This window comes from Takifugu rubripes, chromosome 13 (assembly GCF_901000725.2).
Source record: "Takifugu rubripes chromosome 13, fTakRub1.2, whole genome shotgun sequence".
Lineage (NCBI taxonomy): Eukaryota > Metazoa > Chordata > Actinopteri > Tetraodontiformes > Tetraodontidae > Takifugu > Takifugu rubripes.
Window position 1 is genome coordinate 18,945,531 of NC_042297.1, and position 13,963 is coordinate 18,959,493.

The 13,963-nt window shown below is 43.0% G+C and overlaps 1 protein-coding gene across 1 annotated transcript in view; it reads right to left on the reverse strand.

Annotated features, from left to right (window-relative positions):
- The window catches only part of tead1b (TEA domain family member 1b), a 29,040-nt gene that overhangs the window by 11,303 nt on the left and 3,774 nt on the right, over positions 1-13,963 (reverse strand). The window contains 2 exon segments of the mRNA XM_029845982.1: positions 8,711-8,810; positions 8,812-8,964. Of these exon segments, the coding sequence (XP_029701842.1) occupies positions 8,711-8,810; positions 8,812-8,868 (157 nt within the window). The 5' untranslated portion in view covers positions 8,869-8,964.

Here is a 13,963-nt window from a genome sequence, read left to right on the forward strand (position 1 = left end):
GTAATAACAAGCCCCGAACCAAAACTATTACACAAATTATAGGTAAGGAGGCACTCTAATTATGTGTCCAGCTGTAGCCAACCAATGCCACCGTTCTGTACGACTCCTGTACGAAATACATTCTCAAAATGGTGGAAATGTTTCTACATTCACCTTATTATCAATTAAAGGTCTGGCCTTTAATGGGGCATAATGGCGCCGCAATGTAAAGCACGTGCTAATGAGCTGCATCTTAAGGCGTCAGCTGTTGGCGTGAATGACTGAGTGCAAGCAAACCGTCTCAAAGACAGAGAGGAGCGGATGTGCGGTAGAGATCAGAAAACACCGATGGATGTGTTTTTGCCTGCTTGATGCTTTTATGGTGGAAACAACGTAGCGGGTGTGAAGCCTCTCCTCTGATCTGATCTCCGGCTTAAGTGTGCTAAAAGTGGTTTAGTTGTGTTACAGCTGTGCAGCCCTACAGAGAAATATACGAACCAAGCTGCTGAACACGGGATGATTTATGTATTTGTGAGTATTTTGACCATTATTAGAGTAATAGGCCAACCAAGAACTCGTGCAGCTCTTTTCTTGGCATATTTCAGTCCTTTAAGGTAAAAGCTGACTTTCTGCATTTGATTCTTGAGTTTGGCTGGTTGTCGGTGTGCATTCTACTTTAAATGCAAAATATCTCGTGCTTGTTACACTTAGAAAAGAAAAGAAAAGGCCAACAAATTAGAAATATTCATAAACCTCAACATTGCGATTATAGAATTGTCTGAACTGGCCAATTTTGTGTTGCTGACAAACCCAAAAGGGGCAAACTAGTCTGACCAAAATCATGGAGCACTTGCCTGCGCGTCCCCGGGAGGTGGACTTTCAAACCAGGCTGGAACACGTTCGCCCTCCACGCCCCCTCCCCCCTTAGAATGTTTAGGCACAAGCACCCCGATCACGTGACCACGCAGTAAAAAAAACAAAAACATTGGGGGAGTCCAACATCAGCCGGTCCTAACCGAACGTGATGAAGCAGAGGCCGGCGCTATGTTCGATTATCAGCACTCGCGAGGAACAACATGACAATACAGGCATTCATGCAAACCCCTGATTCCCAGATCAAAGCACACAAATGGCCAGCTGACAGCTTGCTTACTGTTGAATAATTCATTCTTTACACCAGGCTGGGAAGAAAAGCTCAATGGGTCCTGGCGACTCGGCATTTCCCCCCCCCTTTGCCAGTGTTGGTGCTGCCAAACAACTGCCGACAAAAATGTGACTTCAGTCAAGTTTCCTCATTTCCTGAGTTTTTTTCCACAAATTGGGTTGCAGTTTTAATTTGGTGGGTTTTTTTTTCCAACATCTGACAGCAAATTTTAAGCTTTTTACAACTGCTGTTTTAACCAATATTTATGGGACATTTAGTAGAGAAGAACTGCCACTTTTATTAGTTTCAACTGTCTATTTTAGACTGGATTGTTACCCTTAAAGATGGAAAACCGGCCAAACCAATGAAGCCCTGATTTAAAGAGTCCCCATTTAACCAGGGCCCGTTTTGGGAGTTTTAGTTGATCATCATCTGATCTCGCAAAAGTCCTTAACTTAAATCTGGAACACTGGCTTTATTAAAACTTCATGATTCAGAGGATAAATACTGATAACCATACAATTAGGGGTTTAACTACAAAAAAAGCTGAATTTACCAAAGCAAAATAGGGTCAATACATCCATAACACCAACAGCTCATCATAAAACAAGCACTTGAGTATCATAATCATGTATTTTTTTTTTTTAATTTTACTTTGGTTGCTTCCTTTGAGCTTAGTTCTTTCCTGCTCTGCTCCAATTTTTCTCCCCCTTTTCCTCTTTTCAAAGCATCCATTTCCTGTAACAGCACTTTTTCTAATGCAGGCACAACCACAGTCACATCTGGTCCAGTGCTCTGCCATGAGACGCTCTGGGCCTGGCCAACAATCAGTCGGCACACTGCCTACATGTGTGTGGCTTCTCCACTGGCTCCATTTCTCTCTCTCTGGGGCCTGAGAGGGTACAACACAAGCTTCCCACATCATGAGGACAGATCCATCATTGATTCATTACTTGTTTTTTTGTTTTTTAAATAAAGCTTTGATGTCGTATGAAACGACCTAATCCCAGAATAAAAATGACCACAAAATGCTGATATACTTTGCTGGTACCTTTTCTTGCACGTGTTCCACATTGCTCCTTGCTTTCCTGTCATCAGTGATAGATGATTCAGGAGTCCCAGGCAAATATTAGCATCACAAAACATGATTCCAATGAAACGATGTATTTCATTCCAGGTCTAGGGGGGTAAAACATTCATTGAGGAAGCTTTTTACATTCATCAAAGGAAACCACTGCTGGTCTGAACTGATCCTGAAAGAAAAGTGTAGCTAAATGGAGCTGTCAGCTGACGCTGCAGACATTAGATTAACATTAAAAGAATTACAGGAATAAGCCACACATGCTTAACAGTGTCGAGAAAATGTAACTTAATATAAACAGTGTTTGTGAACAGAATGTTTACACTGATAAGTCTTTCCACTCTTTATTTTTATAAGCAGACCTGCCAGCACCACCAGAGGATGAATGTCTGCTGGAGTTTAATCCATTATTGCCTCCTAAAATGCCTTTAATTTCCTGTAATTTTTGGGCCGTTTGACTGGAAGTGTGGGTGTATAAGAAAAACGTCTAAATGACAAGGTGCAGTAATCACGCTCTAAAACTAATCCCTCATGCACACTCTTTGCCTGTGGCTCCTAGTTAAAAGGCACTGGGGGAACTTTTCATTGGTTACATCTTCTAATTAGCTTTAATTGTTTTAAATGTAAGATTATTGTGAGTCAGTGAAGGTGCTTATGTTAATCTTTTTTATTACGACACACTGATTTATACACACTCTTGATCTGGCCTAATGTGTACGAGTGTTGCTTTATTAATCACGGGAAAGGTTTGAATCCAGTCTTCATTTAGAGGAACAAAAGCACAAATTCAAAAAACAACAAAGTCTATAAGCTTATTTGTTTGAGTGCTTAAAACTTAATAAACTGGAGGCAAACAACTGAAACTTTATATTGTGTCAGTCACAGAAAGCTGAGGTTACAAATGTCGCCTTTATTTTAGTGAATGTTTCCATGAACATTAAATTCCTGTAAAATTAAAGCCGCGGTGATCTTATGAGCTTATACGGTACATTTCTTTTAATTGCACAACTTGAACATGTGCATAAAAACAGCTGCAAATGACATTTTCTCCACACTGAATGACAGTGTAAGTGTAATTAACAGCTCTTTAAAATCCATTTTTCTCTAGACACCAAAAAGAAATCAATATTTAACTTGGAAAGACCTTATTGAGCTGGATAAAAGGCTTTATTGCAGGGGCTGGGTCAGGAGCAGTTGAGATAATGTGTTAGTTGAACAGTGGGGGATTAAAGGTGAGGTGTTCTCTCAAAATCTTACAAGACATCACAAAGCAGCAGGTCACTAACCTGAGCCTTCCTGGAGACACTGAGAGGATTACAGCAGCCAACCTCTGCTGAACTGTGCCTGAATTCAGAAGGGGGCTGAGGAAGGAAAAACAGCCCCTTTATCACTCAGCAGGCCCAGCCCATTCTATTTCCTCTCTCTGCTACACAGAGAGCTGAAAACCTGCAAGTCCCAACTCCAAGCAATATACTCACAGGGGACCAATTTGCACAGGCAGCTCTTGTCTGAATCACTCTATCAATTAGGAGCCACCGTGTTTATCATCACATGCATTATTGTAGAGGCTGGTCAGACCATTGTGATGAGGTGTGCCTCTCAGGAGGGAGAAGGGATGAAATAAATGCCCCGGGAGTGAAGCCACAGTTGGACAGTCTGCTGGACTAATCTGAAAGGACAGTTGTAATTATGAGTCTCTTGAGGAAGCGCCGGTGTAGCAGGTCCAATGTGCAAACACAAGGCTATCAGTCGGGAACGGTGCACCTCAAAAAAGAAAACCAAAAAAAAATAAAAAATATCACACGCACACACATACACACTCAAAACAAAGTAAGATGCTCGGTCAATATTTTCAATCTGTCAGGATCAATTCAGCATCTGAGGACAAAGGAAGCGATGTTAGCCAAGACCGATCTGGAAAAATGAAAACTGTTGTCACGATGGACCCGACATCATGAGCACAAGCTGGAGGACTAAAAGCTGCAAAAGACGCAAATGATTAATTGAAGCGCTCCTGTGAAGTTCATTATAATTGTGACAATTAAATTAGGATGAGAATAGGTTTCATCATTCAGGATGTCGGTATCAAACCGTAGCAAATCACTGCGTAGGATAATTGTATGTGTGTGTGGTTCTAGTCTTCCTTCCTCCAGTGTCGACCTTTTGCCTGAAACTGTGGCGAGTGAGCGAGACAGAGATCTGCTCTTCAGAATAACACTGGCATTCAAATTCCATTCATATTTTGGATCACACAAAATGATCCGCCATCAGCGTGAGATGAAGCTCATCAGTGTTTCAATCAATGAAATGTGATGTAATCAGCATCAAACAGACAAAAAAAAAACCCAACAACACACACTCGCGCACAGACACACACAAAAAGTGACACTGCTGCTTTAAAAAGCCCAGAGCCTCACTGTGTTTTAGCCCAACAAAAGCAGCCAATTGGGAACATGCACCTGAAACCAGACGTCTGCCTCAAGGGCCTCACACAGACCTCAGAGCAGGGACACACCCCGTGTTCTCCTGATTCAGGCAGGCACAGAGCCGCAGCCTGTTATCCAACCATTCAGCGCAAAACAGCCACACAACAACAGAAAACGACAAACGCGGCACCCTCGTTGTTTTGTCCAGTTGATATCCAGGGCACCTCTGAAATGGGTGTTGTAACCAGGTCTGCCTGGATTATATAACAGATTAATCGCCTGATATATATTCTCAAAGCTTTGAGAATTTTCCCCACAGTCGTGCCACCTCCACCCAGTTGGTCACCCTCGCACTGCGTAACCAGAATCTCCGTGACCTCTGTTCAGAGAACGCACAGCTGAGAGGTGTGAACCCATGACAACCTGAGGCAGGAGAGTAGAACCTCACACACCAGCAACAACAGGTTATGCTTGGTCAACGCAATATGGCCAACAAATTAGATCTGAAATCTAACCACATGGGCAGACTGTAGTGGAATAGCATGAACTAATACTGCTGCACAGCAACAGGGCAGCTCTAATGGTAGGTGCCCTTTGGGGAAGAGTTTCAGGAAGCGTATATTCCCCCGAGATATAAAAAGAAGTGTAAATAAAAGATACAATGTATGTTGGTTCTTGTGTACTCAATTGTCTGTCGTCCTTTATCTCTATAGCATTCTACAGGTTGCTGTAGCTCCTCTGAGGTGTGAATATGATGAAATCCACAGATGCTCCTTTGTACAGAGCATATAAATACAGACGGTGTGTGTGCTATTTTTCAAGAGTGGTTAATTGAAATCCCCGTTATGTCACGGCTGAGTTAATAGGCTGAGCAATAACGTTGTGAGTGATAGATTCCACCTTATTTACACATCTTTAAAAGAAGCAGGTAACGCCACTAGGTGGTTATGAGGTTACTGTCACAACTACGCTGAGCTCTCGTCATGTTGATTTTTTCCATGTCTGATGAATCAATAGTTAAAAATTAGACTCAATTCCTTTTGAGGCTGACTCCAGGAGAGAAGTCCAGAGGCAACTCACCTTAAACCATTAAATTCTTGTTAAATATATTATGTCCAAAGTAGAGCTTTGAGAAATAACCAGTTTCTCTGTATCATAAAAACTCAAATCCCATTTCATGAAACCTGCACAAATACTATGAACACTTTTAACATGTACTATTTTTGAACAAGATAATAATTGGGACTTTTACCTCTAAGGTGTGTGAAAACACAGTAGTCTTGCTCTGACAATGGCTGGGGAACAAATGATGGATTATTCTGAAGGTGTGTGATGTCTCTCCTGCAATGAAGTTCCTCACACTCCATTCTGAGTGAATGTAGGTGAGTCGGGGAGCCTGAGCTGATCCCAAAATTCCTCATTATGCGCACAGTGGGGGGGAGGATCAGGTTCTGTTCGCTCTGTAGCGGAGCACTGTGCGGCCCAACTGAGATGAGCCCCAGAGGAGCACTGTGCTAGGCCATGGGGGCAAGCCAGGCCTGCTCATTATAGCTAACTCATCCTTGGCATCTCTGCAAACCAAGTGCCACTTAGTTCCCACAGGAGGGTCTTGGCTGGATCACTGACGAGATGATGGAGCAAACAATGGAGCATACATGGAAAAGCTTTATATTCAAACCTTAAGTGCCAACAAACACACTGCATCCTGCATCCATATACAAGGGTCATCCGGGCTCCGCAGTTGGATGACATTTGTACTTGTTCAGTTGGTGAATTATTTATGTACTGTAATTAGAAATACAACTTAAACCTGTATCGAGCCTCGCAATTTCCACAAAATGTTTACTGGTTGCACCATTCGAGAAGGCTTGTGGTCGCTTTATGTGTAAGAAACAGAAGGAAAAACACAACACACACACACACACTCTCGGCATATCCTGCAAAAAAGGTACATATTTACATATTCCTGGCAAATAGATGAATAAAAGCAGCTGCAAAAAAGAAAGAAAAAAAAAGAAATCATTAACTTGCAGGGCAAGCGCAAATACAAGCCAATGAATAACAGATGGTGTGGCTGAAAGCGTGTGTTTCATTTATCAACTCTATTTCTCAATAAACGAATGCAGCCTTGCGCACAGGTGATTTATGCAGTACAGAGTCGCTGGCCTTTGGGTGGGGACTTGTGCCGTCTGTTTACTTGTACTTTTTTTTTAACATTCTTCAAGGTAAACTAAAACTGTCGGCAAGTGTTGACTTATACGGTCTATACAATGTGGTGGTTCTGCTGCCTCGGAGGACGGCCGCAGTGTCAGCCGCTGCCGCTCTGTACACATCTGAATCACTTCAGGTAAACACCACAATAAGCCAAGAAGCAGAAATTAGAAATTGTTTGGTACAGCAACACAGTTGCTATAGAGACTGTTGCTAATTAACTGCACTCTACCACCCGGGATAACAAAGGACTTAAGGGCAACTCAGGGCAGCTCCTTCTGTGATGAGCTCTGTGTATGGAACACTATGCCATCCCCAGGGTCTCTCAAGTACAAAATACCTGTCCTCCTTGTAGCCATCTCAGATGCCATAAGAGGTGTTGTGTGGTCTTGGCTGTGACAATTATAAACCCTATAGACCAGATTACGCTCCCAGATCAGCCTCAGCGCGCGCGGTGGAGCTGAACCCTATGCTTGAAAGACTACATCCGCAGAATGTTTCGACAAACTCAGTCCTCAAAGGTTACTCGCGGTTTCTGATGACACTCCAATGTGTTAATAAGAAGCACTGCGAGGGAATTCCAACTACATTCCACCAAGAATAGAGTTGTATTTCAAGTTGAGCGCACTTGTTGCATAGCCAGGTTTGGATTTCATTCATTCTCTTCTCTCTCTCGCGCAGCTCTTTATGGCTACTTTTACACCCCTGACACTTGTCAGACATTTTCCCGCATCGCTCACACATCTTAAGGAAATGAGGGCTGTGAGATTTGTATGGGTTTGTCTCCCCGGATAAAACAAGGCTGTTCTTTTCCATTCAACAGATCGTAGCACCTGTTGCCGTCTGGTACTCTCGGGATCGTGAAAGATTATTGCCTGGAGGGATTGGCACATCCGTAGGGCTGAAAAACATACCCTTTGACCATACTGATAGCCGCCACTGTTATGAGAGGACCTTTAATCATAAAAGATCAAAACGTGCACCGTACGTTCACGTTCTTCTGCCGCTGCAGAAGCAGCAGCTAAGCACAGGCAGCCTCATTTCGCTACATAAAATCATGTTGAATTCATTTAGAGTTGAGACAAATCATCCCCGACTGGGTGAAGCGCCGATGATGAGGCAATGAGAAACCACACGCAGAGCACATCTGGCAGGATGAAACTCAATATGAGAGTTGTCTCTTCAGCAGATTTCAAGGAACATTCATGACCACAAAAACCAAACCTTTGATTCGAGTTTGTTATTGGAATGTCCAATATCCTCGGCGACCGTATTTTCAAAGTCTAGAAAAAACAATCCCTTGAAGTGCTCCTTTATAATTTCTACCAAATATAAATGTAATTTTTTGATATTTTTTCTGGCCAACTCTCGGTATGCAGACAAAGGAACTGGACAAAGACAATTTGATGTTGATGGAGCCCACATCCTCACATGGCCTAAAACTACCGAGAGAAAATATTCCATGACATCACCCAACCAGGAATGGATGGAAATGGAAGAGAAGGAGGGGGGCACAGCTGGTGGCAGCTGCAGTACCATCTGCTACTGATAATAGTTTGCACTGCTTTACTTATAATCTTGCACTTGTGCGAACCAGAGGAGTGTGCGAGGCGTTTAATGTTGCACAGCCTTGAGAGCGCAGCAGTTTGACATTTTGAACATTGATTTTATTGGTGTTTTTCCTCAAATGAGGGTATTTAAAATGTTAAATGCTACCTTTGCTACGGTTTCAACACACAGTGCACAGCGTAGCATTTTAACACAACTGTCGAGTTGAGGACGGACTGTTGCCTTTTTGGCAAACTAAGCTAGGCCCATTTAAACTGTTAGCAGCAGGGCATGAAGTTCCAACTATAACTCTGTACTCACCATACATCTTTCCCTCATCAGACAAGATAATCTTCCGCCTTCCGCACGGAGGATAGATGGCCAGGGCCTCTTGGAAGCTCTGCTCAATCTCAGGGCTCCACAACTCCCTCAGCATCATTGTCTGTAGACTTGTCTGCCGAGTCGCTCATCCTCTCCATGTCCTCGGCAGGGCTTTCGCTGCCGCTCCAGCTGCTGGGATCAATCGTGGCGGTTGGGCCCTCCAAGCTGGAGCCTGGAGCCGACTAGGGAGAAACCTGAATTCCCAAATACACAACACACCAAATTGTTTACTTTCCACAACAGAATTGGGTACAGTTGGTTCCAAAACACACACAATGCACAGTGGTAGCACAGAAGTGGCCAAACAAGCTTGGCCTTTGCCAAGAATATTGTGGATTTAGAAGAGATGGATAGAGTTAAAACACTTGATACTGGACACAACTTCAAACTGTCCAATCAGAGCGGTGCAGTGGAGAGCCTAAGGGAATTATCCAGAGCACAATACTTTTACAGGAACTCATGAAAAAATAAATCATGGTATTGGATGGGGTAGCAAATATGCACGTTATGAAGACTCACATTGAACTCTAATCACCATTTTCATAGGCAGAATGCTATCTGCACACGTGCGCTGGCATCCACGGCCTTCACCCCAGGAATTCAAGGCACTTTAGAATGATATTTGGTTTTTTTGTGTTTAAATGTTGCAGCAAAAAATGCTTCTTTATTATGCAGGCGTGTTACTCTTGATTTTGGCAGAGGTGCGATGCTGTTTAAAAGACAAAAACTGAGCTACTGTTTTCCGTTTTCTACCATTTTATTCAGATCCGATGTGCAAAACTGTTGTTCCAAGCAACATCGGGACATGACTGTTGTGCTTGTTTCAACCGAGGGCTGTGGAAACATTCAGTTCAACCGTTACACACCCATCTGTCAGGTAAACTGACCCAAACAATTCATAGTAAAAAAAAATGATCTTCACAGTTGATTTCATTCACTTAAATTCACTGAGCTTTCCTTAATCACTCCTCTCTGCTCCCCCCCCATGAGCAAGATTCTATTCCAGCAGCACAATCTGTCAGGAAGTAGGAAGAGTAGCATATGTTTCTTCCAGCATGTCAGTTCATGGAGGGGAAAAGGGGGGATGGGAGCAAGCTGTTTAAAAAAAAAGGCTTCCAGAGAGCAGAGCTTTTACTGAATTCCGTTTTGTGTGCCGACTGCTGACACAGCAGAACAAACTCACAAACTGATGAGGGAGGGGGAAAAAAAAACACTTTCAACCACTAAGAGGCAGGGCCTCTCGTAGATGTGGTCTCCTTGTCCCACCGAATGATAAAATGTACTTGCAATCAGTTCTTACATTTCCATTAGGCAGCAGGAAAAGAATGCTATTTATTACAAATACAGCGTGATTTCGGTGATAACACATTGCAATAGACTACAAATAACAGCATCCATTTCGATCCAATAATTGGTGGGCTAACGTGCAAATTAATTATTAAAATGCAAAATCAAATCTCATAACCATCTGTCCATCATTGATAATGATAACAATATAAATGGAAAAAATATACACTGCTCAGGCAACAAAAACACAGCTCACTTAGCCGTCTTGAGCTACTCAGCCGACTTTTTCCCGATACTAGCAAAACAATGCTCTCTCCCATTTCTCTCTGAAATGAGATAAAGGGACATTATCTGAAACAAAACAAAACGCTGCAACCAAAGCAGACAAGCAACACAACAAATCTGTCATCTCAGCCTCAAACCACCTTCCACAGTCAAGATATATTTTTTCTGGGATTTGCGTCACAGAATTTCAGAATACAAAATACCCTCCCGCCTGAGAGCAGCAGTGTTTGAAGTGCTCGTGATTCAGTGTCAGCGCGTGGCAACACAAAATGCTGCTTTTCCCAGCCTGCTTTCATTGATTGTTCCTCTTTAAATTGATCGACTTCATAAACTATTTAAAAATGAAATATCGAAAAATGAAATAGTGGCTGCATATAAGCTACAACGGAGGAAATGAGCCTTTTTCTCTGCCCTCCACCGAAACTAAAAACATATAAATGTGATCCACTTGTTTATTGGTGTTTAATGCATGGGGGATTACTTGATTTGTTCAGTCAACCACAGAAGCAGAAACACGGGATTAAAGACATCCCCATCCTTTGTTTGCATCCGGTGACATCAGCTGGATGCTTGTGCAACCGGCAGCGTGTGAATAACCTGTCGGTGTTGTCACCCAGCGGGTCTCTAGTGCCGCAGTATCTGTGGACTAATTATTTCTGTCAAAGGAAGGCATGAATGTCACCCCTCCCCAGAAATACTTCTGGCTCATGGATACTTGCATTCTTCTGTCTTTATGGGCTGTACACCATAGAAATGGTCTATTTGGGAAATGTATGGTGGAGCCGGCCCACCACGCAATAGCTGAATGCTGTAGCTAAGCAGAGGGGTATCTGTGACATGGCATTATGGGACATTACACTTACTGGGAGATTACATAAACCACTCACAAGCTGGAATTCAGCTCCCTTAAATTAAGAGAACCCATTTCACCCATCAGACAGAGCAAGGTATGAAATAGCAGATGAGAGGTCCTCAAATGTAATTTTCCATGTGGAGTTCTTTTGTGCTGTTATCTCAGAGGGTGCAATAATGATTTTGTGAATGACTTTTGTGCACTCCATAATGGCCCACGGTGGTTAAGGCCACAGTGTGTAAAACTATAATTACTGTGTGATTTCAAAACTCAAAGACATATCCTGGCCTTTGCATAATTATAACAGCAGCGTGAATAGTATTCCATCTTCAGCAGCATGTACGACATTTCAGAGTAAGAAATGAATAAAATTCCATTTGGTTTAAAAACACAAATTAATTAACTTGGTGAAAAGCTTGTTTACAGGAGGAGGCATTTGATAGCAGCTTTTTAGGAACCTTGACAGTCAGGTACCGGGGATGCATCCAACGTGAATATACTTTGAAATCACCTTAGTTAAAGAGTGCAAACGCTCTGCTGAGGTCACGCGTTTGAGGGAAAATTTAAATAAGCAACAACCTTCTACATTTCTTTTTTGAAAAATTCCTATTTTGAAAAATTAATTACACGACAAACAGAACCACGAACCGTCACAAAACCACAGCGGAAAGTCTCATGAATGATTTCAGTATTGAATTTGGGGTTTTAGAAACAAATGGAAAAATGTATGTTTAATAAAAACACGCACACACACACACCCGTGTGTTTACAGATGAAAAGAGATGAGAGACTAAATAAGGTTTTCAGCTGCTCTTTCATAAGGACAGATGGAAAAGCTATTCTACTTACTGCCGACGATATTGTGCCTATTTCATGCCTCTTTGAACCAGGTCCTAGGTGCCATGAATCTGTCTAATATCATCCCAGTCAAATCCGAGGCCTGGATCCCACCACCACCCCGCAACTATCAGGCCACCGCGGGATCAATCTGTGTTTGCCAGAGAACGGGATTGATTTACAGGTTCTGTCAAAGCAGCCCTCACTACCTGCCTCGGACGCAGAAACAGGCAACAATCAAATGATCTGGACAATGTCAGACGCGCTGGCAGCCTGGAAAAAACAGGCAGAGCTCGCCGTTTACCGACTGCTGAGGGGGAAAGAGAAAATCGACAGAATCTTCAGGCACAAATCTCTGAGGATGCCGGTTGGGCTGCCAGTGATGCCGCGTTATAAGAAGCACAATTTCCCATTCGATCCTAATATGTAATGAAAGCCCCGCAGACATTTGCCTATCAAAAATTTGCGGCGCATTCCAGACGGCACACGCCCTCGTCACGGTGGAGTGTGAGCGGAACACATAAAGCTCAGGAAATTAAAGCTGTAAATAAAGGTCCGTCAGATAAAGGATCTCCTGACAGTTATGAGAGCCCGGGAAGCCGAACGCTGGCCGCCGGCTCATTCAGGACGCGTGCGGACGGGCGCGAAAAAAACAAATCACAGTGATGAGCACGAAGGCCGAGGTTTGCATTTGGCCCTGCCAGTCCCCAGCCGTCTTCGTCCATCACTTACGCCTCGTTTTACTGCCTCGCGTGCTTTCCCCTCTTACCTTTTGACAACTGCGGAGAAGCCCGGCTGCCAGAATCTAGGTAGGTTAAGCAGCTTTGCGACATGTAATTGTGTGGCACCGCTTTGCCAGCTGGAATTGGAGTTTTACAGGTATTCAGACTGCGATGACAAAACTACAAGGCTGCTATTTTCTTTGATTTAGCTGTGGCTGTTGTCAGAGGTTTGAACTCTGAAGATGAATAGGCATCCGTTTTCTTGAATATGTGCTTAGCAGCTAAAAGATAAAACGGCTAAAAAAAAAAAAAAAGCCCAGCATTTGATTTAGCATCACTCTGATTTGGATGTTTACGTAAGAGATCAATTAATCCGTGTCCATATTAGATGAAGAATACCCAGATTAACAGTAAAGATGTTATAAATAATAATAAAAAAATATATATTACATGTTGAAACCAGAGCTGAATGGCAAGCCAACAATCAGCTCTCTGTTTATAATATTTTGGGCCTTAACGGCAGAGAAAAGATCCGATTCCAGTAACGGCCTGCATATTAATGTTGGGAGGTTACCCTCCGTGACTCCAGGCCACCTTAAGGGCAGTCAGAGGCTGCCCGATCTGTGCCGACCCTTACGACAATACAGCAATCACCGATGAAAGGTCTTGTGGGAAATTTATTGCGAGCAATGACTGGAGCGTACAGCGCCAGAGTCTGAATAAACCACATTTGAATACAGGCCACAAATTATACACTGTTTCAGTAAATGAAGTGACTGTGACTGTGCCTTTGTTCCACGGCTTTGCTTTCACTAGCGAGGAGCCGAGCGCCACCCTGCCTGAGCACAGAGAAGGGAAGTTGTTGAAGCTGAGATTTCCTGCTTTCATTGTGGTTAAGAACTCAAAGCGTTTATAGTGGTTTCAGAAAACTGACTCATCCAGCGATTACTGGAGTCCATATTGCTTTTCATCTCCGTGTCATCGTGAAGAAGTTTTTTGGGTTGCTTTTTCTTTTCTTTTTTTTTGTCTTTTTCTGCTGGGAGGATCAGGGAGACAAACTGCAGGTTTGTTCCAGGCCCCAAAATAACTTCTGACAAGTCTTACGAGCATTACGCTGTTCTACACGGGCCTTGAGCTGCCACCCATATGGCAGACATTATGGCAGGAATATTACCTTGGACGGCCTAACGGGAAGCTCAATCACTTGAG